The sequence below is a fragment of the Vespula pensylvanica genome, chromosome 5 (genome assembly GCF_014466175.1).
Source record: "Vespula pensylvanica isolate Volc-1 chromosome 5, ASM1446617v1, whole genome shotgun sequence".
NCBI classification, from domain to species: Eukaryota; Metazoa; Arthropoda; class Insecta; order Hymenoptera; family Vespidae; genus Vespula; species Vespula pensylvanica.
In genome coordinates, this window is record NC_057689.1 from 4517652 (window position 1) to 4544039 (window position 26388).

Here is a 26388-nt window from a genome sequence, read left to right on the forward strand (position 1 = left end):
TTTTCCTTTTTTCTTTCTTTCTTTCTTTCTTTCTTTCTTTCTTTTTTTTTTTTTGAACAACGATCCCATACTTCCACTCGATAAGATTATCTTGAAATAATTTCGACTATCAACCTGTTGTGATTTACTCGCACATACGTTTTCTTTTTTATAGATCCTTCAAAATGTCGTGAGAAATGGATTCCTTCTCTTCCTTCCCTCCTAAAAAAAAAAAAAAAATAATAATAATAATAATAATAATAATAAAAAAAGAATGAGGATCTCGCGTTTGTCTCGAGCCATTTAATTTTCGCCTAACTCGGTGGTACGAACGAAACCGGTTATACTCGTCTACCGGTCGAACATCGGCACATCGGGCATCAGCAGCAAGTCGGAGTCTTTCGTGGACCGAGCGCCAGCTTGCAAATAAGTTTTCGGATCGGATCGGTCCAGCCTATGCATATAGCGCCGCGCATGCATACGCAAAATAGGAGGGTGCCTCGGCTAATTGATTCTGGCGTCGCGGGCATTACATAAAACAAGTTGGAGAGAGTCGACAGGACCGACTTGGAATCGAAGCCACGGGTCTGATTGGGCCCGCTGTGGTCGGCCGCGGGGGGTCACTCGTTAATAGGGCCTTCAAGAGGCCCATGCCAGTATCCATTCTCGCTCTTCCTTCGAACCCTTTACGATGAATGCTTCTTCATCTCTTCCGTTTCGTGCCTTGTAACAAACGTCCGCTCGCACGTAACGCGATACGCAACGCGCCGATACACCTTTCAAATCTATACATACATACATACATACATACTTATGTACGTACGTACGTGTTGTATATACGTATGTATGTACATAAGTTCGTTCTTCTTCCTCTCTCCATTTCTCTTCTTTTTACTCTCGCCGAAAGATGAGAATCACACGCGTGCCGTAAATATCTTCCTTCGTAATAACACGCGTATTTGTTCAGCAAGGGAATTTAAACAGTTTTCGGTAGACCTGTTTCTTTGACTTGTTTCTTTTTTATCCTCTCCCAACTACCCTTGCGATCTATCTCTTTTAAAGAAGAAAAAAAAAAAAAAAAAAAAAGGAAGCATCGTGCATCCTTACAAATTAAACGACAGGGAGAGTTCGAGATAATATATAAGAAGTGTATCGAAATTGAAATTGATTTCGTTCGGTGAGAGTGTAGCGATACATAGAGTTCGTTTTATAGGTTTGATATATCTATACTCGTGGGAGAGAGAACGAGAGACATACACGTATTTTTACAGAACGGAATCTGCTCGAAGGCAATATCCGGTCGTTATAAATAGTCGTAAAAGGCAATGAGATGTACCCTGTATCGTCGTGTTTCGTTCGATCGCGTAAATCAGGTTCGTGATAAAAAGGGAAGAGCGTCGTTGTGTACAGACAACGAATTGACGTGGATATACGTACATATTAAACGTCCTGTATTTTAATTTCTTCTTTTTCTTCTTCCTTTTTTTTTTCCTGTATTTTATCGAAAATTTATATTTTGTAATCGGATAACGTTTCGGTAGTTCGGTTTCTCCAAGCATCTTCGAGATCCCTGTTACCACCCACGCTCACATGCGTACGACTTTTGTCGTGCGTTCCGAATGCCAGGAATTCTTTCTTTCGTCGAGACTATCGAAACGCAGTGGGCGATTTCTGCACGACGGCTGAATATTAATTCCTGGGACTATAGGTGAACGCGTTGCTTTTTGTTTGGAAGGACCCAAAATAGAGGATGGATACGTCTCTCGACGTGGGTGATATCTGTATTTCAACCCCCTCGAAATCTTTAGCATTTCAGATGATTATCGTGTTAACTTCTCAGTTACACTCGGTCTAACCACCCTCGTCGTCATCATCCTCGTGGATAGATATCTGCACCGATACTTCTCTCTCTCTCTCTCTCTCTCTCTCTCTCTCTTTCTTTTTTTTCTGTCTGTCTGTCTCTTTTTCTTTGTTCCCGTCGACATGATGAATGGAGGGACGAAAGAAAAACATCGCGTCGAAATTTACATAGTTGCGTAGACAATATAGCGTTGTAATTGATGTAATACTTTAATTCTGGATGTATAGCTAGCGAGAGAATTATCTTCTCACGTGCGTGTAAAATATCTTCTTTTTCTTTCCCTGCTTCTTTTTTCTTTTTTTTCCCCTCTTCGTTTCCTTTTTTGAAACCGAAAGATTCACAAGAAGATATGATCTTTCCCTTTCTCGTATTTGTAATTACGAATATGATTTATAAACGAGTTCCTTCGCGATTATCCGACGTATTCGTGTCACGGTTGGTACATCGTTCGGTGGTCCATCTGACATTTTCGAAAGAGTTAAGCAATCGGCCCTTGACCACTGTGGTAATGGATTCGTACGCCGTCGGAAATAATAAACGGCGTCATTGTGTCTCTCTCTCTCTCTCTCTTTCTCTCTCCTTCCCTCTTTTTCTCTTTCTCTCCTTGTGGGACGCTAATCTGGCGGGTAAACAGCCGATTTTACGGTTGAAGTCTCTTTTAGGAGCTCCTGTGAGAGTTTACAGCGGTGAATCTTACAAAATCTCATGGAAAAAGAAAAATGCGTTCCTCGCGTAACCAAGTTCCGTTTTCTTCGTATTCGTTTTACTTCGTTTTTCCACGTAGATCCCTGCGTTATTCGAGTAAACAAGAATCCTTCGACTCCGATTTGAGATCGGAAGAAACGTAGCAACGTACGAACGACATTCCCCGTTTCCGTGTATTTCCAAACGAAAATGCGTTTCGTGTGATACGAACGAAACCCGCGTCGTGAAGATATTTTCGCAAGGAAATAAAGGATAAGTAAAGATTAGTAGGTACACGATTAATTATTTGAGAAATGCATCGTATCGCGATCCAGAAGGGTTCTACGCCCTTTGCCCGGCAAAATTTATCGTCGTTTCGTGCCGGCATAGCTCTAGTGGCGTTCCGTGTTATTAGCAATGGTAAGTGTTTGTTTAACGCTCCCCGTAGCGAAGAGGGTCCGATGCTCCACCTCGCGTCTTTTCTCCTTCCCATGGTGTAACGAACGAGAGTTTGGCTAAGAAAGAAAAGGAAGGAAGAGAGAGAGAGAGAGAGAGAGAGAGAGAGAGAGAGACAGAGAGAGAGAGAGAAAGATAGATAGAGAAAGAAAGAAAGAAGACGGAGCCGGCGATAGTAATTTATGCCGAAGTTAGCGAGCAACTTCGATGACTTTGTAAAATATTACTGATCCCCGTTTCAAAGATCTTATCTGGCTCCGACACCGCGTTTCGACGGAACGCCTTCTACTCTTTCTTCTTCTTCTTCTTCTTCTTCTTCTTCTTTCGTTTCCTTTCGTTTCCTTCTCTTTATCTTCTTTTAGTTATTCTTCTTCGTTTCCCAGCATCTTCTTCTTCTTCTTCTTCTTCTTCTTCTCCTTCTCCTTCTTGTTCTTCTTGTTCTTCTTGTTCTTCTTCTTCGTTTTCTTTTACTTCTTCTACTTCTTCCTCTTTTAGCAGGCTGGCGCCTCGAAAAGAGGAGTCGTGCGTCAAGTCGAGACCCACTGCGCCAGAACGAGTTTGACTCTTCGAAGTTACGCCACAACGATCGACAACAAACGAACAAAAGTCGTATAAACATGTCGTTTGCCGATGAAATTTTTCAGGAAGTGCCGCGAGCCGCGACCGTGAATAAGCATTTGCAAAATTGCACCCCTAGTCGGATTACTTTTCGTCGCGCTATTTATCGCTAGTTACGTCCCCCTTTTTTGATTTAACTTTCGACACGATGGGGGTGCTTGGCAAAGAATCCACATCTTGCTGTGTCCCACTTCAACATCGTTTTATTCTTACTATGTTTCTCTTCTTTCTTTCTTTCTTTCTTTCTTTCTTTCTCTTTCTTTCTTTCTATCCGTCTGTTTGTCTGACTGTGTGTGTCTCTCTCTCTTTTTCTTTTTCTCTCACTTGTTCCTTTTTTTTTCTTTTTAACAAGCGAATTTCATACTTCGTTACACCACGTATTAACGTAATGCGAGTTCGTCTTGTAAAATAGATCGTCGAATTATCTCATCAGCCAGATCTCTTGTTCTCTTTGAAAATCATGGGCGAGATCGATTTTTTTTCTTCTTTTTTGTGTGTATATATATATATATATGTGTATAAATGAATATACGTACGTACGTACCTACATACATATATACATACGTATATACATACATACATACATACATACATACATACATACATACATACATACATACATACATACATACATACATATACATACATATATATTTTTTTTTCGATGAAGAAATACCGGGACTATATTTCAGGCTTTCCGTGAACGAATAAATCGACGAGAATGGTGAAATCGTGAAATACAACGAAAACGCGTCTCCGGTCTCCTCTTTCTCGCTCGCGAACGGATACATTACGTCGTGAGATAGAAGAGGATAAGGATCTAGCTTTAGTACGGTGAAATACGGTAATATCTTAGGAGTAGTGCGTTTGTGGAAAATGGATACGAGCAGCATGGGTGGCGTGGGATGCCGTATAATCAAAAGAGGAAGCAATAAATATCGTAAAAAAGCTTTATTCTCTAAAAGCGATTGTTATCCCTCTCAATGGACCTAGCTCCTGCGTTTTGCCACGCAGACAGGATGAAATTGCGAATAAGTTCGAGGTTGAATATTTTTTATTTTTCGATTTTTTCTTCTCTCTTTTATTTTTTCCTTTTTTCCTTGAACGAGGCCGACGTGTTCTTTTCTTATCGTCTCATTAACGTTTCGGATTCGTGCCAAATTCGAAGCGTACGTCGGCACCGTTTTAATCGAGCGGGGTGAACGTGCGATTAAATAATTTTTAACAGATTAAGACGATAGGGTTCATTCGTTTGTTTCGTTTCTGTTTATCTATTTCGTATTCGATTTGCGGGGATGGATTTTGAACGGGGTCGAAAAAAACGTAAAGAAGAGTTGCGAGAGGGATGACCGCGTAGGACACTTTTGTCTTGTACTTTAGTGTTACCCTGGGTCATCCATCGCGTTTCATCAGATATGCTGCTAGCTGGGCCACGGCCTATCTCTGCTAGATGAGATGGCGAGTGTCCATTTCGAGTCCCTCTCTTTTTCCGGGAACCCTACGGCGCAAAGGAGATCTCACAGTAGCCAAGACTATCTTTTCGTCCGATCGTGTTTCGCTCTCTTCTCCATTCTCATTTTGCGAAGCTTCGTTACGTTTAGGTACCTACGTACTACCTGAGCTCGTACGAATTGTGTTTTAACTCGTGCTTGCGTCGTATCATGTACTACGTTGACGGCACCTATCTAGCATACTTCTACGAGTCAGCTAGCTATCGTTCCTCCAGATCGCTTTTCTTTCTACGAACTCCTTTTCTTTGTCTCGATCGAATCCTTTTTCTTATGATATGTCGATGACACTTTGCCATTCGTTCGTCACGGCACATGAATCAAAGAATAAAAGGGAACACCGTTAGAATCCTTCCAAGTTACAAGCAACAATTCTGTTATATCTTGGACGAAGAAGTCGATGTACCATATAAATGCTATAGGAGATAATGCCACGCGGAAGTGTCTTCAGCAATACCTTCGACGACAAACGGAGATCGTTGAGAGAGAACCAACGCCATTTCGCTATTCTTTTATATTTCGAGTTACTCCTACTTCGACTCGGGGAGGCTCGTCCCTCTTTCTCATACCAAAATTGTTATTATATGAGAAACAGAGTGAAACGGAGAAATACAGAAGAAGAGAGGGAGAGAGATATAGATGTATAGAGAAAAGCAAAAAGGAAATATAGAAGACGGGACAGCATCCGTTTGGACTGCGTCGGGTCCACGCGTAAAGAAGAGAAAGAGAGGGAACGAGAGAGAGAGAGAGAGAGAGAGAGAGAGAGAGAGAGAGAGAGAGAGAGAGAGAAAGAGAAGAAAAGAGAATGGGAAAGAAAAGAGGGGTTTGTGGGTTTTGGTGTGGCATATCGGTGGTGGTTTGGATGCCTCGGATAGTTCTGAAATGCGGCATTGGCTTTATGCTTCTGGTACATAAATTTCGTTGGAATGGCGCACGTATGAAGCCGGCGCCCACCGTTCTGTATCCCACCTGCCCCTTCATCCCTACGATGCCACCCTATTTCGCGTCACATAAGTTTTTCTCGGTCTATGCACCCTCGACTGCTTTCTCTCTCTTTTTCTCTTGTTCTCCGTTGGTTTGGAATCCAAGCCACGCCTCTCACCCCTCGATCGTCCGTCTGTTTACAAAAATGTCACCGGTATACCGGAGACACGCGAAGAAATTGCCAAATTTATTGCCTCTTCGTTCCTTTTCTTCGTTTGTCTCCTCTCTTTCTCTCTCTCTCTCTCTCTCTCTCTCTCTCTCTCTCTCTCTCTCTCTCTCTCTCTCTCTCTTTCTTTCTTTATTTCTTTTTCTCGTTCAACCGCTGCACGATTAGTTCTAGTGTTCACGAGAAGGAAGAAGAAGGAACGAAGGAAGCATAGCCGCCGGTGGTAAGCAGTGTGCCTATATCGTAAATCTTTCGACAGACGTATCGGTAGAATTGGCTTTTCAGTACCGTGCGATTCGTCGCGCGAGTTATGGACCGATATTCGAACGCGTTATTCGATCTTCTTTCTCCATTTTTTTCTTCTATTTTTTTCCTCTATATATATATATATATATATGTATATATTTTTTTTATTCTTCATTTCTTATTTATTTATACTTTTTTACGTAGACGTGACAGACGAACGCAAGCGATCTCGATTTTGTCAGGAAATAAAATTGATTCATTTATTTGTAAGAGTAGATATCTTTGTTGACTTCTTGATTTAAAAAAAAAAAAAGAGAGAAATTAGAAAAGAAAATAGTATGATTATTTCAAATCAGATCTTCATTAATTTCACATCTGTGGCATCCATTAGATGATGAATGAGCTGATAATAAGCGAATCATAGTTGAAGATTTTCCATGAAAAGAACTTGCTATGGAGTGGGCGTGTTCGGCTGTTTGACCCGATAGGCGCCTAGTTTAGGTGCGAGCCCAAATTCTAAGGATCCTTTGATCGAGTCTAGGGAATTCTTGGTTCGCGAGGATTCTCGAGGCGGGGTTGTCGTGTCGAAAAAATGAAAAAAAAAAGAACGAAGAAAAAGAAGAAGAAACAAACATTTGTTTAAAGTTTTAAACGATTCTGACGAGTCACGGCCGTAAATATCGAAGAATCGTTAATCTTTCGTTTCGGTCGTGACCGCTCGTTTACGTATAATGTATTCTCACCCTCGTAGTTAAAACAATCGGACGAAGGAAGTTTTGAAAGTCAGTCTTTGCTAAGAGAAGGAGGGGGAGGTGAAAGAGAAGGTGAAAGAGGAGGTGAAAGAGGTGTGTGTGTGTGTGTGTGTGTGTGTGTGTGTTTATGTGTGTATACATATAAAATAGAAAAGAAAGGAGAACGTTCGTGTTTTTCGTTTTCGGCGGAAAGGGCCAAAGCTTGTGGAAAAAAAGGGTGGATGCGAATTAGGTCGAGCGAGGCTATGCTCCGTCGAGCGAGAAATATATAAGGGACTAATTACAGAGGTATAAATCTTCGTTTTCTCAGCGTGAAACATTTCTCCTATACTTTAAGTCGGTACTTTCTCAAAGAAAATTTTTAACGGATCTTTCGGATCCGTTTAAAGGATCGAAAATAGTGGTTGAACCAATTTTTGAAGAAAATTCGAGTATTCGAAATCTCCGAGGAGATATTTCGTAGACCTTTTTACGGGTTATCATATTGTCCAGGCGAAGTTTCGAGATATTAGTCGTAGTTAAGATTAAATGGGGTTGAAACGGACCACCGGAGGAACAACGGTTGATCGAAACAAATTCGAGGAACAAATTCGTCGTGATGTCGGTGTCCCGCGAGTTCGGTCCCTCTTTTTGGGCACGCGGGATTCGGTCTCGTTCGTTCTGGAAAGGGGAATCGGAGGGACCCCCCGAGGCGCTTGGACCGCCCCGAAAATATTTTTAATTTTATTACAGCCTGTAATATGGAAATTCTATGGTCGCGGTTATCAGGTGTGAATTGAATTATAGCGACTGCCGACGAGCCTTACCGTTATTTATATCCTCTCGAAAAAAACACGTTCCTACACGTGACTCTCTTTCTCTTCTTCTTATTCTTCTTATTCTTCTTCTTCTTCGTGGTCCTTGCAAAAGAGAAAAGGACAGAAAGAAGAAGAGAAACGCTTCTTCTTTCATGATTACTCGGTGGTGATAGGGAAAGACCGAGACGACGACAGTCTATAAAATTTCATGCCGCCATCGATATACTAATTCGTTATCTACACACGAAAAGAAGAGAATGGCGCGATGTTGTATCCTCGTATCGTTAATTCTTAAACGCTTCGCGTATAGCAGGTATCTCCTTTATGGTCGTTGGATACAAATTTTGTCATCGGGGGACTATGAGTCGATAAAAAAAAAAAAAAAAAAAGAGAGAGAGAGAAAAGACAAAAAAAAAGAGAAAAGACAAAAATGAACGAGCCACTGGAGAGTGTCGGTTGGTGATTCAGAGTATTGCGATGAGATTTCTTTCGAGAGTAATCGCCGGAAGTGAAGAGAGATTCATTCCATCGAGATCCAGGATCTTCTCTCTCCAGGTTCTTCGAAAGAGTTTCACGAAATACTCGCGTACCTTTCTCTCATTCTTTAAAGATATTTCTTTTCTTGTTTTTTTTTTTTTATGCCTCTTCCCCTACCTTCTCTTCCTCCCCATTACAAAACCATTCCCGATGATATCTCGTGTCAGAAGATATTCGATAGAAGCTCGTTAATGACTGTTCCAATCTAATACGGAATAACTCGATCGTAGATCTCGGTTAATCTCTAAACTAAATTAGAAAAAAAAAAGAAAGAAAAAAAGAGAAGAAGAAGAAGAAGAAGAAGAAAAAGACTTCAGTCGAACGTCGTCGGCTTTTCTAACGATCTTGGAATCGCAGATAGGCAGCGCGGAAAGAACTTAGAATCGCGCAAGATTATTAGCCTCTCCACGCGGGTGGTGAATCGATTTTCTACGGAGGCTTCTCGTAAAGTCGGCATTTCGTTCTTCTCGAAATCACCTTGTCTGCGGGGCACGCGTACCAGGATTGATGGTTCCCTGATTCATTTTTTATCTCGTCGATGGGGGAGACTCTTGATCCTTGTATGTTAAAGAAGAGGAGACGCACCTGTAGGATTCTCTGCACAGGCTAACGTCTTTTACTAACGTCGTACGTGTGTGCTTTTCAACATCGAAAATATCTTTTAGAACGTTCCAAAGTGATTTAGGTAAACCATTAATTTCTTTTCTCTTTTTCCTCTCTCTCCCTCTCTTTTTCTTTTTCTTTTTATGGACTTTCACGAATTTGATTTAATTGATGCTTCTCTCTATGATCTTTGAAAATGTTTTATGATATATTCGTTTGCTCGTAGTAGTGAAATTATTTCAATATGGGATGGGATGAACTACGGATTGGAGTAGGGATAGGAATTATTATTTATCGACGTATAAGCGAAGAAAAGACGATACAAAATTCGCTCCTCCTAACGTCCACCATCCGTGGAGCAATAACGACGTCCTGGAGAATTCTCTGAGAGCGTAAACTCGACGTATGTAGGAAGTAAAATCGCTCGAACGATTTCTAACCACCGGCTAACCGTAGAAAAGCACGCATAATAATACATTGCTGGGACGTTCGATGCTCTTTTCTTCGGTACTACTTTCCGTACTATTGCTTCGAACGTAACGTAAACCATCGTCTCGCTGTATTTCCATGGCAAGGAGCATCGAATAAATAAAAAGCCGGAGATACACGTTGAACGATATCGAAGATGTTGAAACTCCGAACGATAGCTTTTCGAAGAATATGGGAAATGCGTGATAGACGTCGTTTGCATTTCGATTGTCAATGAATTGTTATATTTTCTATCGTATAGATACATACCACGTTATTTCTTTCATAACTTGAGGATGCAACAAAAGGAACGTTCGTGATATTAAAAGATCGTCGCTATCGATTTCACAAATATTTCGAATTTGACTCGAGAACGATGGGGTATTAAATACTTGGGTATGTTGTTTATTCATTGTTTAAATTTGATAATTTTTTTTGTTCTATGCATAAATAAGTACATCGTAGAGTACAATCGTATGGATACGTTTTCTTGGGCGAAAGTGGGTGCAACATTTGTGGTGAATCGCACGGAAAACCATATAGACTTTTATATGAGTGCTCCTAACTGATCTATGCGCAAACGTTGCTCCTATCCACTTACTTCCTCGTTTGGCAAAAGATTTCGAGCGATTTAAAATAGGTCACCTACGATTCTTCTCGTCCCTTCTCAACCGATTGCGTACACGAGCGAATAAAAGACACAGACAGAAAGAAAGAAAGACAGACAGACAGACAGATAGATAGACAGATAGACAGAGAGAGAGAGAGAGAGAGAGATGAATGCAAATTCTCTCGAAATCCTTTCTCTCTCTCTCTCTCTCTCTCTCTCTCTCTCTCTCTCTCTCGAGATCGTATCCAATTTTTAACGAATGCGTGGGAATCGACGATATACTTTAATGCAGTTGACCTTTCGAGAGACATTCCTTTCTTCGTGTAAAACGACTGAATCAGAATGTGACCTTTCGTAAAACTGAAACTCACTTCCCATTTTTAACGCACGTATGACACTTTTCCATTGAAAATATTATATATCGCGAAAATGACAATTACGATCGATCGATCACTCGTAACAATATCCCTTTTGGTAGGATACCGGCAAAATGATAATTGGGAGAAAGAGCAAGGTCGTTTATGTTTATGTTTCATGTACGCGTGCCACGTATGTAAAAAAGATTCTCGTTGAAAAGTTTTCTCTCCCGGTGCCGGTTTTAGCAAAATCGTGGCGTCGATTTCAAGTCGGTGGACCTTTTCTCTCTTTCTCTTGCGCACGGTATTACAACCCACTCGGTGCGAAAGCTTGAAAGGGCACCCTTCATAAATATTTCCAATAAATACCAAAGATATCTACCGTTGCCCAAACGCCCACGTTCGAGGAGTAGAGGGAGTCACTCGCGAGCGCACTCGATTCTTTCTACCAAAAGATTTCTACGGTCTTCGAGTGCGATCAAATATTTTCGATATCGATGATTCTCGAGAATGATCTCGATCTTCTCGTGAATGACGTTTTATGACGAATTACTTTTTCCAAGGAAGAAAAACCTTGAACTTTCGTCGTCCGATATTTTTTTCCTCGTCTTTCTTTATCGAAAAAAAAAAATAAAAAAAAATAAAATAAAATAAAATAAAAGAAAAAAAGATTTGAAAAAAGAAAATTCGAAAGGATCGCAACTTCCTGTCCGGCTGCGGTAGGTCGGATCGAATCCGTCGATTTTTAGGATACACAGTCAGAACGTTTAAGGGTCCAGTTTGTACCTGGGATGAGAGGCACACGCGTCGTGAATGTATTTCGGGCGCGTACGCAAAGAAGGAAGAAGGTGGAGGAAAAGGAACGATGGAAGGAAGTGCGTTTGGGCCGGTCACAAAAGCCGTACAATGCGGCCGCGGCCGCGGCTCGTCGTCCGATAATCCTGATTTAGACGCGGCCATATATTAGACTAAGGATCGTGAAATTGAATGGTGGAATCAGCGGCGAGAACGATCCAACTTCAATCCCGTGCGAAAAATAAACTCCTTCGAAACGACTCGAAGAAGAGTCTAAGGTAGGGTTGGTAAATTTTGCAGGTGGGCAGAGGCTACTCGGTCGGTCTTCCATCTCTCTCTTTCTCTCTCTGTCTGTTTATTTTTTTTCTTTACTTTTCTCCTCTTCGATCTCGGCATTCTCTCTTTCTCCGTTCGATCCATTGACCAAGGCGCCATTCCCGAATCCTTTCCTCAAGGAGTGCCGAGCTCTTCTCCCGAAGGAGGCTCGTAAATCTCCGTATTTACTTCGCGCCTTTTTCCTTTCTCTCTTCCTCTCTCTCTCTCTCTCTCTCTCTCTCTTTCTTTCTTTCTTTCATTCTTTCATTCGAAGCGTAAATACGTAAATCTTCGTTCGACCGAACGACGGACGTCGTATCTCTTTGCCCGTTATCATTCGCACGTTCGTTCGACTTTTATCATAGATATCGAATGATAATCGAAAGAGATTCTTAGAAACTTCTTTTCAATTTTCCAATTTTTCTTTCTTTATTTTTTTCTTCGTCCTTTTTTTTTTTCTTTTTATCGTTTCTCCGTCATGTAACGCAATCGATTGATTTCGTGGTCGTATCGAAACGACTTCATGTTCGAAAACTCGTTGTTCCGGCTAGTACCGGGCCGGTCTTATGGAACGACAAGGAAAGTATCTCACGCCTAGTCAACGTCGGATTATTACGTTCGGACACGAAAGCGATAGGGCAACGGGCCCGTTATTAATGCGACCGATACTCATTCCGTACTCATCCGTAGATACGATCTCTCCGCCCAGCCAATCGGATCGCGCGGTCTAAACCCGTAATTACCATTAGCCCACCCATAGCGGGTGCTATGCTAAGGTAAGAGGACTTTGAAGGAGGGGAAACTTTCAATTTACGTGCCCCACGATCCTCGGTGAGCATCGTTTTACGCGTCTCTTTCTAGTCACTTATATATTCTTCGTCGGAATAGATTAGACTGTTGGTAAATGAAGAAATTTCAGAACTTTACGAATAATGAATTTATTTCTTTCAATTTGTATACGAAAGAAAACATTTATGAGATTTATTTACGACGAATAGTCACGATCATTTAATATATGTATATCTAACGAGTATTAAGATACAATTCGAAGATACAACATCATCGTAAATCGTGTAAAATACGATGATTAATAACGTGTCCGAGGCTTGTACGACTGTCCGCATTTATTAGCTTCGAAACGATATCACGTGCGAAGGTGTATCGACGAAAATCGCTGGGTCATCCTTCTCCTTTGGTTTTCTTTTCGGAAGCGTGCCTTTGACTCCTCGCCGTGATTATCGCCGTCGTCACGTATCGTTATCCGCCAGGTCGAGATTTCGGCCAATCAATCAACTCGAAAGATGCAGCCCGATCTACACGAACGCTTTCGTGCGTACCGTGTTGCCTTCTCGCGCTATTAATTATCGTGGCTCGCGTTACGATGACTTCGCGTTTTACTTGCTAACTTTCGTGCGCACGGTAGACCTCTCTCGAGTCGTGAAAGAAAAAGTCATTCGATCAGTGATCTTCCCTTTTACATCTTTCTCGAGATATATCCTTTTGATACCGAAAGACGTCTCTTTGGTATTTAAAAGGATTAACGTTTTATTTTATGGACATTCGTTTTCATTTACTAAACGAATTATTTTCTTTTTCTGTTTCAGGCTGTAGTCAACAACTTAACGCCCGAGCAAAGGTGAGTGTTATATTAAGCCAACGAGAAAAGTATATCGGTATTTCGATATAACGATGAGCGCAAAATCACTCAAAGGAGAATCATAGAATTAAGGATAGAAGTATTAGCGAAAGTAAAGAGTTGAAGGAGGAAGAGAGAAAAACAAAATAGAAAGAAATGAAGATGTTGGCGAGCTTTTAACGGCGTCCGCGTCGATTTTCTCACTTTCTCGTTCAGAACGTAAATCTCCGTCGAATCGTATTAACCCTACGTTCTCGTAATATATCCCGAATCGAACCGATTCTCTTTGTCGATAAATTCCGCAGCACCTTCTTTTAATAACTTCGAGAACGCTTACGATGAAATTGGAGAGAAAGAGAGAGAGAGAGAGAGAAAGAAAGAGAGATTGCGCGCGTGTGAGAGAAAGAGAAAGACAGAGAGAATGAGGGTTGTTTATTTATGGGGGTTCGTTCAGTTTCGTTTTCGTCCGTGTCCTAGAGACAAAGCGTTCGGCCCGTGCTCGATGCATAAAAGACAGAGAAGAACACAGTCCGTAACGCACCTGGAGAGACTCTCTCAGAAGCTTTTTGATATATAGAAGGGTATGGTGAAACTATTTGGGCCGACACCCCCGCCTTAATCCGGCCCCTTTTATTTTTGTCGGTACCAACCGAGAGAAATCCCTTTCCAGCTGCGATATATCATCGAGTCGTCGTCGTTGTCGTCTTCGAGCCCTTTTCGTTTATCCTTTCTTCTTTTTTTTATCTATCTATCTATCTATCTATCTATCTATCTATCTATCTATCTATCTATCTATCTTTTTTTTTTTTCTATTTTCTTCAACCCTTTGATCGCGTCCTCCGAAAATATTCTACTCGACATATATACGCGGTAATATCAGAGAAACTCCTACATAGATCCACTTATGTGATCTATAAAAAACTTCCTTTTCTTGCCTCTTTTGCAATTGAAGAAGGAAGATATCGTTCTCTTCCGTTTTACGACGACGCGATGTAATGCATCGTTTACGATGTTATCAATAAATTGAAACGTTCACATTTATAATATGGCCTCATATCCGCTGTTACAGATTCACAGCAACGATACTGCTGCAAGCGTTTCCACGCCTAAAATGTATCGTCGATTTGACCAATACAGAACGCTACTATGATAAAAAGGTAAGTTCATCACCTTTTACGAATTCAATTCACATTCTTTTCTTTTTCTTTTCTTTTTTTTTTTTTGGTGATCATTAACGCGGAATTATCGTTAGATTTATACTCAAATATTTTTACTTTGTTTTCTATATATATACGCACACATTTATAGACATAATTTAAGAATATTGCATGTGTCAATGTTTGAATGACCGGAATAACAGTGACATTAAATAAATTTGCGATGACTAGTAAGGACGATTTTCGTTTGACGACGGTAGGTCAAAGAAAAAAAGGAAAAACAAAAAGAAAGAACGAGAGGAATTTCTTAGCATTTAGCTTACTCCGAACAAGAGACAAGAGACGTCTTCTCTTCTTGTCTCTCGCGAGCTGCTGCCGTCACCTGCCGCATTCCTTGATCAGTTAGATATCCGAGAGGAACGTCTTTCTTTCTCTCTCTGTCTTTTGGACCTCTCAGCTCGGTTCTCCCTTATCTCATTTTATCTATCGTTCCTCTACATTGCTTTCTCTCTTTTTCTCTCTTTCACCTGTCCTCGACCCTTTTCGTTCTTCTACCACATCTCCTCCCCCACCCATCATCTTCTTCTTCTCCGATTTCAAACGACTAATATTGCGGCAGGATCAGTTTGGACTTTATTAAGCATTTAGGAGCGGTCGAGCGGGTCCAGTTAATTCGTTGGGTCGGTAGGAGAACGAATTAATGAACTTATTATTAGATTTTCGGAATAGTCACCGTGGGCTGCTGTTGCTGACGGGAACGGAGAATCTCGATCGAAAACCAAAAGAGACTCGATGATCTGTTGGTTGAGTGAGAGCACGTATTCGGTACGCCTTTTTTTTTCTGGGTCAGACCTGTCAGGACCGAGAACCGATCAATTATATTAATAAGTCCCGAGGAAGTCGGTGCGGTCTTGTCTCAGCTTTCGTTTCCAACTCTTTTTCTTTCTCCTGTTTTTTTTTCTTTCTTTCTCTTTTTCTTATTCTTTTTCTTTTTCTTCAAATGGTCATTCGCTATACGCACGCGTGAAAGAGAGAGAGAGAGAGAAAAAGGAGAAATATTTGAAAAACATTACGGTCTCATATGATGGAGCATCAATCGAGCCAGCCGCAAGCAAAGAACAATTAACGTAGCGGAACCTTAGGGTGTCGCCCACGCCTAATTAGAGCGCATTATACATAATGAAGTCGGTCATTTAATTTCTCAATTCGTCGACCACCTCTTCACGAATGAGTATACTCGTTCGTCGTAACAAAGGGATCGTTCTTCGCGAGGAATAACCTTTTCTTTTCTTTTCTTTTCTTTTCTTTTCTTTTCTTTTTTTTTCAAAACTAATCGCTGTATGGTCGAAAACACTCGTACGTACATAGAAAATGTTTTCGGAGTCGCGACCGATCTAATGAGTTTGTCACTTTCGGGAATGAGATAGAAAAGGAGCTGCTCTCGATGCAGTCATTAGGCTGGCCACCGGGATAGAGTTTCTAATGTCCAAATAAGAAGAATTAGAAAGATCGATTATAACGAAGTGATCCGTCATCGGGGTGGAGAAACGAGTGATAACTGTTGGACGATATCGTTCATAACGGGTTTTGGTTACGACAACCTGTGGCTGCGCCGACATCTAGAGAGAGAGAGAGAGAGAGAGAGAGAGAGAGAGAAAAGAAGAGTACGAGACACGATAAAAAAGGGACAATCGAGAAGTGAGATGTCACCTTTCTTTTAGTTCGGACTTTTAGTTCACAGAATCGACAGAGAAATCGTCGCGTATCGTATACGTTGTAGAATATAATTGGTTTAATGACGTCGAACTACCTACCGTGCCAGTTGTTATCCCATAATCGTTATATTCATTTTAATGTAACTCACAATTATATTTCTTGGCTCATTAAATCGTACGTACCAAGCGTATAAATAATTACAGTAAGCGAGAACATATCGGGACGCAAGATAATAGAGAGCTTCATGAATATTTATACCATCTTCTCTACTCTTTCCTCTCTCTTTCTTTCTTTCTCCTTTCCTTTTCTTTCTTTTTCTCTCTGTTCTTCTTTGACAGTTCAGCATAGAATAAGTTCCAGTCGGCGAAGTAGCCGTCTAAGATATGAACACCCATGAACACTGTTCGCTCATCTCATTCGGTTCACCGTATCGTTCCTTTTCCTTTACAAGTATTCTCTCTCATTCCTGATCCATCTATCTCTTTTCTTCCTTTACACTCTCTCTCTTTCTGTCTCTCTCTCTCTCTCTCTCTCTCTCTCTCTGTCTCTCTCTCTTTTTCTCTCTCTCATTCTCTTCCATTGGTTCCATAGGCATACAAAAGATATACGTCGTCGTAGTAACACGATTCAGACCCGCATAATTATTCATATTCTTAATAATTAAAGACTCTCCGACGTAATAATTAGGAACGATAATTAGTATAATCTTAAGATGTGAGAAAGGGTGTAGGAGATAAGCGCGTCAGTAATGATCGAATCTTAGGTGCGAATTTTGGATAACGCGTACCGTATGAAACTCCTTTGAGATATACATACCTCTTAGTTCTATGAATAAACATGAGTTCTCGAATAAACTTTACTTTATATTTATACGATATTTCGATTCTCAATTTCTTTCTTTCCGTAGGAATTCACAAACGTTGGTGTGAAGCATGAGAAGATAATGATACCTGGGAAGAGGGTACCGCCACAAAATAGCGTTATGAAGTAAGTACATTGCAACGCGTTGCATTAAATTCTATACATGCATCGATAGTAAAACGATTAGACATTTTATATTTAATTTTCTTCTTTTTTTTCTTTCTTTTTTTTTTTAACATCGTTACCAAACTTTTGATTTGATATTTAACACACTATTTCTTTTTTGTTCTCGACTTTTCTTTTCTTTTCTTTTTTTTTTTTTTTTTTTTCCGTTGCTTTTGCATCTAACGAGCAAGTCGATCTATTATCACATATCGATGTATTTTGCGACGGAACATAATTCCGGTACGCAAAGACGATAACCTGTGCCGAGGTAGGACGGCGCCACAGGTAGCACCTTCGTCCTGGTAAGCCGAAGAGGAAGGAAAGAGAGGTGTGTAGATCGTGTCGCAGTGGCATCGCACGGTTTGTTACCTGTTGTGGGCGCCCTCGGCGATCTACCCGACTTACAGACGTATAAGACACGAAAGCCTAGACGTTCGGTTCTACTCGCTCTCTCGAACGGCGATCGGCCATCTAGTTTAATGTTAATCGTATTTCACGTTTGCCAGCTGCTGCAGGATATTTCGAATTGCGTTGCCCTCAAGGCCGATTTTTCGATCTATCGATCGTAAAAATCGATTCTCGATCTTTTTTATTTTTATTTATTATCTTTCTCTCTCTCTCTCTCTCTCTCTCTCTGTCCCTCCTTCTCTCTTCCTCCTCCCTCTCTCTTTCTTTTTTGTCTTTGATTTCACGGCAAACTTTTCTCTCGATCAGCTTCCGAAAACACTTTCGATAACGTCGAAGGACAACGTGCAACGCGTTGGACAAAAATCGCGTGCGAAATTTATCGTCCTCGCTTCTTCTCCCCCACGATATTTTCGACCACTAAATTAGGTCGTAAAACGTGCGCTATATAGTCAAGAATCGTATTACACACTGTCCACGTTCTGGAATACCACGATAGGTCGAGCACGCGAATGCGAGTAATTCGCTTAGTTATGGTCGGCCTTGTTTACGAAATTCTACGACGAATAAATTTTTGGACAAAAATGAAAGAGAAAGAAAGAGACAGAGACAGCAAGAAGAAAGAAAGAAAAAAAAGAAAGAAAGAAAGAAAGAAAGAAAGAAAGAAAGAGATCGTATCGATCGTGTTAAAGTGTCGGTGAACTTTCGATTTTCGCACGCACGTATGTGCATATACGTTATATCGACTTCCTTTCTCGGTCGCGTTAGACCGCGGTTTTTCCGCGTGGTGAGCGCAGCATGCGAAGGAGCAGCGAACTGGCACGTCGGTCCAGGACTGTTAATTAACCGCAGTAAACGTCCGATGATTTACAGAACGTCGCGAGTTGGCGCTCGCAAACTTCCATGTACGTGTGCATATACACTAACTATGTACATACATACGTATGGAATTTTTTTTTCCTTTTTTTCCCCCTTTCTTCCTTTTATTTTTTTTTCATTTTTCTTCTTCTTCTTCTTCTTCTTCAACTCCGATGCTTCGCCACGGGGAACGGAACGTATCGGAAGATACTATATCGACGTCGACTTATGTACGTGGATCGAGCCATTTATAAAGACGACACCACGATATTAACATCGTCGAAAGAAGCGTTAAAATTTTGTCCCCGCTCGTTACTTTTTTGCTCAGGTCCGTTGTACTTTTTTGCAAAACAAAAAGACGAGAAAGAAAATAAGAAAAAAAAGGAAGTAAAGAAATGAATAAAGAAAAAGGGAAAAGGAAAGAAAAGGAAAGAAGAAGGAGTTGGAAAGATTGATGACAAATTTAAAAAAATGCTATGTACGTTGTATCTTTTTACGAAAGAAAGGATCGAAGATAGATCGAACGGTATCGATCAAGCTCGTCGATCTATTCAAGCGGGAAAGATGGAATGACGTCCGGTTTGCGGCTTGATGCATACGCTTCGCGTAATTAACGGCATCCTTGATGGGATCGGATCGGTTACTCTTTCGTGGTTGAAACGAGAAGAAGGGAAGTTGGTTGAGAGGTGTAAACTAGGCGCCACTTAATATTCTAGATATCCTTGAACTCGGTCGAATCACGAGAAAAAGAAGACGGATAGTCAGACAGACAGAGAGACAGATAGAGAGAAAGAAAGAACAAGAAAAAGAGAGAATAGAGATAGTTTGGATGCAAGGTCGAAAAATTGGCGCTTAAAAGCGTCTAAGGTTAGTGTCCTTCTCGTTTCGTACGACATCCTTTTCTTTTTTTTAACAAACGTTTCGCGTCTCTTTCGAGGTCGTTGGGCTCGTATCGAGTGGATTTATTCGGCAAACTCGCCTCCGATTTTACCTCGACTTTCTCGACTCTTTCCAAAGAATCGGAGAAGATCGAAGGTATCGATCCTTCGTGCTTTTTCGAGGACATATCTTCGAAGAATTGCAACGCGTAGGAAACGCGCCGTAAAAATGTCCGATTTCTTTGGAGGTACGTGTCCCGTTGTTATTTTTGGATCGAGAATGCGTGGAAGGTTAACGACGTTTCCTTATTTCCTTTACGCGGTTATGTATGGCTAACTCAAGTTTTTAAGAGATAGTATTAACATATTTACGGTCCGGTGACCAAGGATATTGGAGAGTTCAGGATTTCTACAAACAGGAAACAAAGCTTCTTGGTGTAAACGCATTTGATCGCGTAAAATCATTTTTTCAATTCCAACGTTTGCTTCCAGTGTTCGCTTCTTTATCGATTTAATTGCTCTTTCGTGATCGTAAGAATTTAACGAGCGATGATTCAAGGAAAAGATCGACAAGGTAGTATGGGATCGATCGCAGAATCATACAAGGCACGATGGAAATTACGGATATCATCATACGTTTTCTAGTGTCGTACAGTAGTATATATAGTCGTTGATAACTTCTCGTTAAAAGTATGACTTTCTGTTTAACAATTTTGCGAGGAATTTGTTATTAATTGAAAGATAAAGTCATTGCCGAGTACATCGATATAGAGTTTCGAGAAGATCGAGTTGGTTCGTACGAGGTAGATTATATTCTCGATGTATTTACGTACGTGGCCTTTCTTTCTCTTTTTCTATATATATATATATATATATATATATATATATATATATATGTATGTATGTATGTACCTATATATTTTACGAAGATAAGAAAGGATTATAAAGTAATGAAGTGTCGAGAATAGTGGATAGAATCTAAGGTTTCTTTCGATAAGGTATGCTACCGATATCTGGAATCATATTATTATCTTAATACTGGAAATAATTTATCCCAGATGATTCCGATTTGTCTACGATCTACGTAGAAATGAATCGGCCGTATCGTAAATCATTTCTCTTGCGAATTACCGAACAAGGATATCCTAGTCTGTGAATAAGTATCGAGATAGAGAAACGATGTCTCGAAGATGACGAAGGATATAGATAACGCGCGCGTTCGTCGAACGTCAAAAGAGAAGATGTTTCGATGTCGTATGAATAAAGATTAGCTTATCGGAAACACCGCGCTTTACGTGGTAGATTTCGAGTCCGATCCGGTTTTTGGTCAGGCCGATTATAATATTTTCGAAGCATGGAAGAACCGGCTCGCTTAGCTTTGCGTACCTTGATATCGCTCGCGAATTTATTGGGAATAAAGTGTTGGCAAATATGGAAACAAAATACGGGAAAAGGGAATCGTGTTACGTGATATTCACTACCAACTTAACGATTCGTGAAACCAGATTCCCTAAATGCATATGTATCGCGTGAGTAGGTATATTATAAGGTCTCTCTCTCTCTCTCTCTCTTTCTCTCTGTTTCTTCCTGTTTTTCTCGAGAAGCGTGTCGGGTGACCCCGAAGAAGAGACTCCAATCGCTAACGTGCGCGCGTGTAAGCTCTCGACAAGGCGCGACAAGGTGTACGTGGGAGTTAGGCGCCTCACCAAACGACGTCTTTATTCGCCGTCGACGTCGAACATAGGTTTTCGCGTGTAGTCCGTCTTGTATCGCGAGACAATGCGCATACATTTTGTCAGAAGGTAAGAGGATACTTTGCGACGAAGCCTCCTTGCGAGACAATTTTCATTTCTTTTTAAGCCTATGCAGCGTCTTAACCTCCTTTTATTCCCACTAGTAAATTTTATAACATCTTTGTTACTTTATTAAGTGCATTGCGTTGCCCATTAGAAAATTTTATTTCATTATATTTGTATAGTTTAAACGACGATGGTACGAGAGATGTCCACATGACAGTTTGATCGAAAGCACAGATGATATTTTGAAGAAGAGAAATCTTAAAAGAAAAAAAAAAAAAAAAAAAAAGCGAGCGTAGGTGGGTCGTACGCATAATACTAGCAGGGTACTTCCGGTGCCGTACTTAATTCGAGTTGGGTCCGGTGGGTCCGAGTCACGAAATCGTCTTCGAGAGAGTGAATATTCTCTCTCTTCGTTTCTTTGTTTCTCTTCCTTGTTGGGAGCATTACCAGGATGGGGGAGTACCCGATGAGGAACGCGTACTCGTCTTACGAGCTGGACCACCCGGGCGATCGCTTCATTACGTAAATTCGCCACCACGTATATACCCTTCACCTCCGTCTTCGTACTCTTTTTTCTTTTCTTTTCTTTTCTTTTCTTTTCTTCTTTTCTCTTCTCTTTCGTGTTTTATACAGGCGGCATGCCGCCAAGCCACGCGCTCACTCGACACAGTGTGGGAGAGAGTATTGTCGGTAAGATTTGCATTTTGCTGGACGTGGATCGAAGATCGTGAGAAAAACGTGCGTCGTGTCTCATGGTCCAATAGGATAGATGACGAAAAGCAGTAGTCTCGGCTACGAATTACGTATTCCAAGGAGAAGAAGGTGTGACCTAGAGTAAAAGAGAGAGAGAGAGAGAGAAAAAAAGATGAAGAAGTAAAAGAAAAAGAAAGATAAAGAAATATCAAACAAGTGGAGAAATAAAAGTTTGACCGTGGTTGGTGGTACTCTTCCATCGCTATCGCACGTACGTGAGAGCACGTGTGACTTCGATTGGGAAACAGTCGAGCGGAATGTTTGCAGAGTACTTCTACGATCTCTTCGCTCGGGTTCCGTACAAACAGCAGACACGAGCGTTGCTCGCCTACCTACCTACCTACATACATACATAGGAGATCGCGCTCTTCTCGTTGTCCTGGCTCCATGCATTAAACATCTTCAAACAGCGGCTCCGTCTTTCTACTTGTATGCCACCTTCGATTCCACGTCGACCATGTAGGTGATTCGCGGTTGTTAACTTATACCTTGTTGTACCATCGACCGAGAAGATAACAGCTATATACGATTTTTAGGTCGACCATATCGATTCTTTTTCTTCTTCTTTTTCTTCTTCTTCTTCTTCTTTTTCTTCTTCTTCTTCTTCTTTTTCTTCTTCTTCCTTTGTTCCTCGACTTTCCTTCACATCTATGCGAGGAAAAAAAGGAACAAAGTTTAATATTTGGAAAGAAACGAATTTCCATCGATGTAACATTCATTCTTTGTATTACTTTTGAGCATTTTCCAGAAGACGTCATCCTTGTTCTCGATAGAGCGCTTTCCGTAGGATAGGAAGTATTCGTCATTCCCGATCTACGTGATTGTCTTCTTGGACATAATCCTTAATATTAAATTTGATTATAATCGATTGACAATCGTTTATTATTCGTAAGATGAACATTACTCACCGCAACCACTTTCGTCAAACGTCGGATCGTCGACTGGAAAATATGGTTTCATTAATATTCGATAGTTCAGTTAATAGGAATTGTAATAAAAGGAAAGAAGAGAGGACGATTATCAAAAATCGATACAAATCGACCGAGTATACGGATGATCCATTTAAGACATATAAGACTCGCGTAGGTGAGCGTATCGGTATGTACTGTCGCAAAAAAATGTATTATGCAAATTGACGTAATAAAAATGACGAGCAAGGAGAGGAAGCTTACCTCTCTTTATCTCTTTTTCTCTTTCTTCATTCTTTTTGTACAACGACTCCGCGGAAGGGTCGTACCTTTGAAGAAAGAGGAAAAAGAGGAAGAAAAAGAAGAGAAGAAAGAGAAAAAGAGAATAAATAACGAACCGCACGGTATATGGAAAAGATTTAAAAGACGGTGGCGACGGCGCGAATATATCGAATGAGCATCGATTGGACTCTTCGACAAGGGTATAAATATTCGAATGGAAACTCTCGAAGTTGCAATAAGGAGTTCGAATAACGGTGATTATCATCCCAAGCTCTTGTTATATTAACCCTCTATAACCCAATATTTTTGTTCTTTTTTTCATGTCTTAAACAAATAATTGTATAATTATACTATAAGTTACACTTCGATGTATAATTAAATATATTACATAAGTGTAACTTATATTCGATAAATATATGTTAACTTTCGGATAAGGGTTAAATATTAATTTCATATAGAAAAAAATAATGAAATAAGATTTGAACAATAATACGGTTATACGAATGGAGTTATGGAGGGTTGAATACCGTCTCTAGAAGGATATATTGAAATATTTCAAGGTAATACTTAAGAAGGTACAGGGGCGTTGTTATAAAGAAAAATCGAGAAAAGAATTTACAATCGAGTCGTCTTCGTACGATCGCCACCCCTTCTGCAAGTTCTGGTGTATCCGCGATACTTCGTTGTTGTGGTTCGTTTGGGATGACAGTTGCAACCCCTGTCGGTGGGGTGCGGTAGGATCTACCGCTTCTGAAACTGCTCGGTGCTGTCCTATAATGTGAGTCTACAAAGTTATCGGAGTCCTCGTACCCTGATTCCCATCTGCTTCCGACCGACATCGATCTGTACGAAAAAATTCATTAGAATCATTCCCAAGAATCGTTTTCACTGAATCAAAAATTAATTTGAGGTTACTCACGGATCGATTGGACATCTGTGATCTCCTTCTATGGCCGTACTATGTTTGCAGTTACACATTGTTTTTTATATTAATGATTTAGTTACCGATTTAACTTGAAATTTGGAAATTTTATATCGAAAATTTATGATAATTCCAGGAAATAATGTTTGATGGATTACATATTGATGGACACGATGAAGAAACGACTATCGATCGGTTTTCATTTCTTTTTTTTTTTTTTTTTTTTTTAATTACTCGATCGATTTGAATTTTATTAGATCGCCGAGTAGGATCGTAGATAACAATGCGGGATTTGTGAATGCTTGAAAATTAATGAAACTTCCATCGATGTACGTGCGTGTGTGTATATATATTTTTTATATATATATATAGTCTTTTTATTTTTGGTATTATTCCATCGGTTCGAATAACAGAGAAATTTTGGAAAGGCCCTGTTTATCGTTAGACGAATCTATCTGGAGAGTAGAAAGATATTTCTCGACGTCTCTTTCTCACGCTCACGAATATACGTACGCGCTCGCGCGATAGTACGTCGGACGCGTGCGCAAGACCACACACGGCGCGATATTCAAATGAGCTCAGCTTACAGTCGACTATCGTACTGCCATAAACGTCGTTCTGCGATTTCACGAGCGTGTCTACTCGTTCCTGTTGAACTCGCGAGATTCGCCGCGGCACTCTATGTAGATCGGATAAGCAAGATCTTTCGTAATATTTTACGCAACTTCGATCCTTGGAAAATACTCGTTCGCTCGTAATAACACGCTCGAGAATAGTAATAGATTCGTGAATTACGACTTTCCTTTATATCTGCTATCTCTCTTTTTCTCTCTCTCTTTCTTTCTATATATATATATATTTCTCTGTTAAGATGTTAATGTCATGACAAGAGAAATAACAGCATCAAACTGTGAAGAAATTTATTCGATATTTTAACGATCTATGCCAACGACGATTAAAATAACGACGATGTTTTAGTTAACGATGATCGAGGAGTAGATGATGATAAAAACGATTAAAGGGAACAACGATAATGATGAAGCCAACGGAGATGGAGATGGTGTTAAGTGGCGAGTTTCATCAAACGTAATATTCCATTGGGTTATTCCTTGCTTGCATCGTAGATTTTGACAGGCATCTGTAATTCAAATCCAAAATCAAATTAATTTAACGCCCATCATTTTTCACCTTACTTCGTTGCCGCAACTCATGGCGCCTTTCGATGGGATTATCGTTCGATACCAAGTATATGGATGTTATTTTTCGTTTCTATCTTTACCTCTCTTTTTCTTGATTTCGTTGTTGTTTTTCTTTTTCTTTTTTCTTTCCGTCTCTCCTTTTTCATGATCTCTCACAGTTACTTGATTGATTTATTTTCGATCCGATCGTACTGTTATCGATAGGTAGATAAATATATAGAAGGATAAAAATTGTGTGAGATCGTTGAATTGTATTGACAGAGTTACGTATTAGAGTTTTATTAAAAATACGTCGCTCCTGGCAATTTATTTTTATTCGAAAACTCGAAGCGTATAATTCGAACGTGTACGATCAAAGAGGTATCGACGTTATCGGTGTAGGTATCGCGGTAGGTACTATGTGAAACGGGATGGTTTGCTGTTGGAGAGTCATTATGAGTTGAAAGGCCTTTGTGTTATGGTTCTTTCACCTACATAATTGTATCGATATTGAACGGTGGTCAAAACTGACCGGTCGGTGGTTATAATCGCGTTAAATTATTTGACGTTATAGATATGGAAATTACACGTTGGAGTCAACTAACTGGCAATATCCTTTAAAACGGCGTCATTATGAACTGCGATAACGATTGATAATGAGAGAATCGAAAATATATTTAACGAGTATTTAAAGAAGATCGAAATTTTCTTTGAATAGCGTTTCGATGTTTTTCGATCTATTGAAGGTCACTTTTTATACAGTTATTAATTATTTAAATGAATACCGTCAAATGGTTTATCGTCGATATCGGAAATATCTCGACGTCGATACAAGAAAGACCTTAGTAAAGTCGTCGATGTTTTTTCCGTGGCCACCGATCTCTACGTGGGATCGTAAGAAGAAAATATAAATGTGAGCAATCGCAATGTGAGAAATTAACTTTATGCGGACTCAGCGGGTGGTTTGGGAGAGCTGATCGTATAGGAGCAAAGTGAAGAGTGTTCCACCTTGCTTGGCGCGTTCGGAATGTCCCTGGAATCTTCGTGGAATGCCGAAGGGGAATGAACACCTTGCGTTAATTTATCGAGTAGTCGAAGTCGTTTTAATCCGTTAGTAAACTCTCTGGCTATATCG

The 26388-nt window shown here is 40.3% G+C and overlaps 2 protein-coding genes across 3 annotated transcripts in view; one reads left to right on the forward strand and one right to left on the reverse strand.

Annotated features, from left to right (window-relative positions):
* Nucleotides 1–26388, forward strand: part of LOC122629657 (RNA/RNP complex-1-interacting phosphatase-like) — a 39320-nt gene that overhangs the window by 4637 nt on the left and 8295 nt on the right. For both annotated transcript variants that reach the window (XM_043813343.1, XM_043813342.1), the window contains exons 3-5: nt 13340–13371; nt 14441–14528; nt 17152–17231. In XM_043813343.1, the coding sequence (XP_043669278.1) occupies nt 17188–17231 (44 nt within the window). In that variant the 5' untranslated portion in view covers nt 13340–13371; nt 14441–14528; nt 17152–17187. The remainder of the gene's footprint in view (nt 1–13339; nt 13372–14440; nt 14529–17151; nt 17232–26388) is intronic.
* Nucleotides 22798–24253, reverse strand: LOC122629662. The gene is made up of 3 exons (XM_043813361.1): nt 24073–24253; nt 23773–23996; nt 22798–22904 (listed from the first exon to the last, which is right to left on the reverse strand). Exons 1-3 carry the CDS (start codon nt 24129–24131, stop codon nt 22864–22866), a joined length of 324 nt encoding a protein of 107 aa, XP_043669296.1. The 5' UTR covers nt 24132–24253; the 3' UTR covers nt 22798–22863.

Coding starts and splice junctions, on each gene's coding strand:
- LOC122629662 (XM_043813361.1), bottom strand. CDS start 24,131: ATGTGTAACTGCAAACATAGTACGGCCATAGAAGGAGATCACAGATGT. Junction 23,997..24,072: donor CACAGATGTCCAATCGATCC/GTGAGTAACCTC, acceptor TTTTTCGTACAG/ATCGATGTCGGTCGGAAGCA. Junction 22,905..23,772: donor CGTACGAAGACGACTCGATT/GTAAATTCTTTT, acceptor CATATTTTCCAG/TCGACGATCCGACGTTTGAC.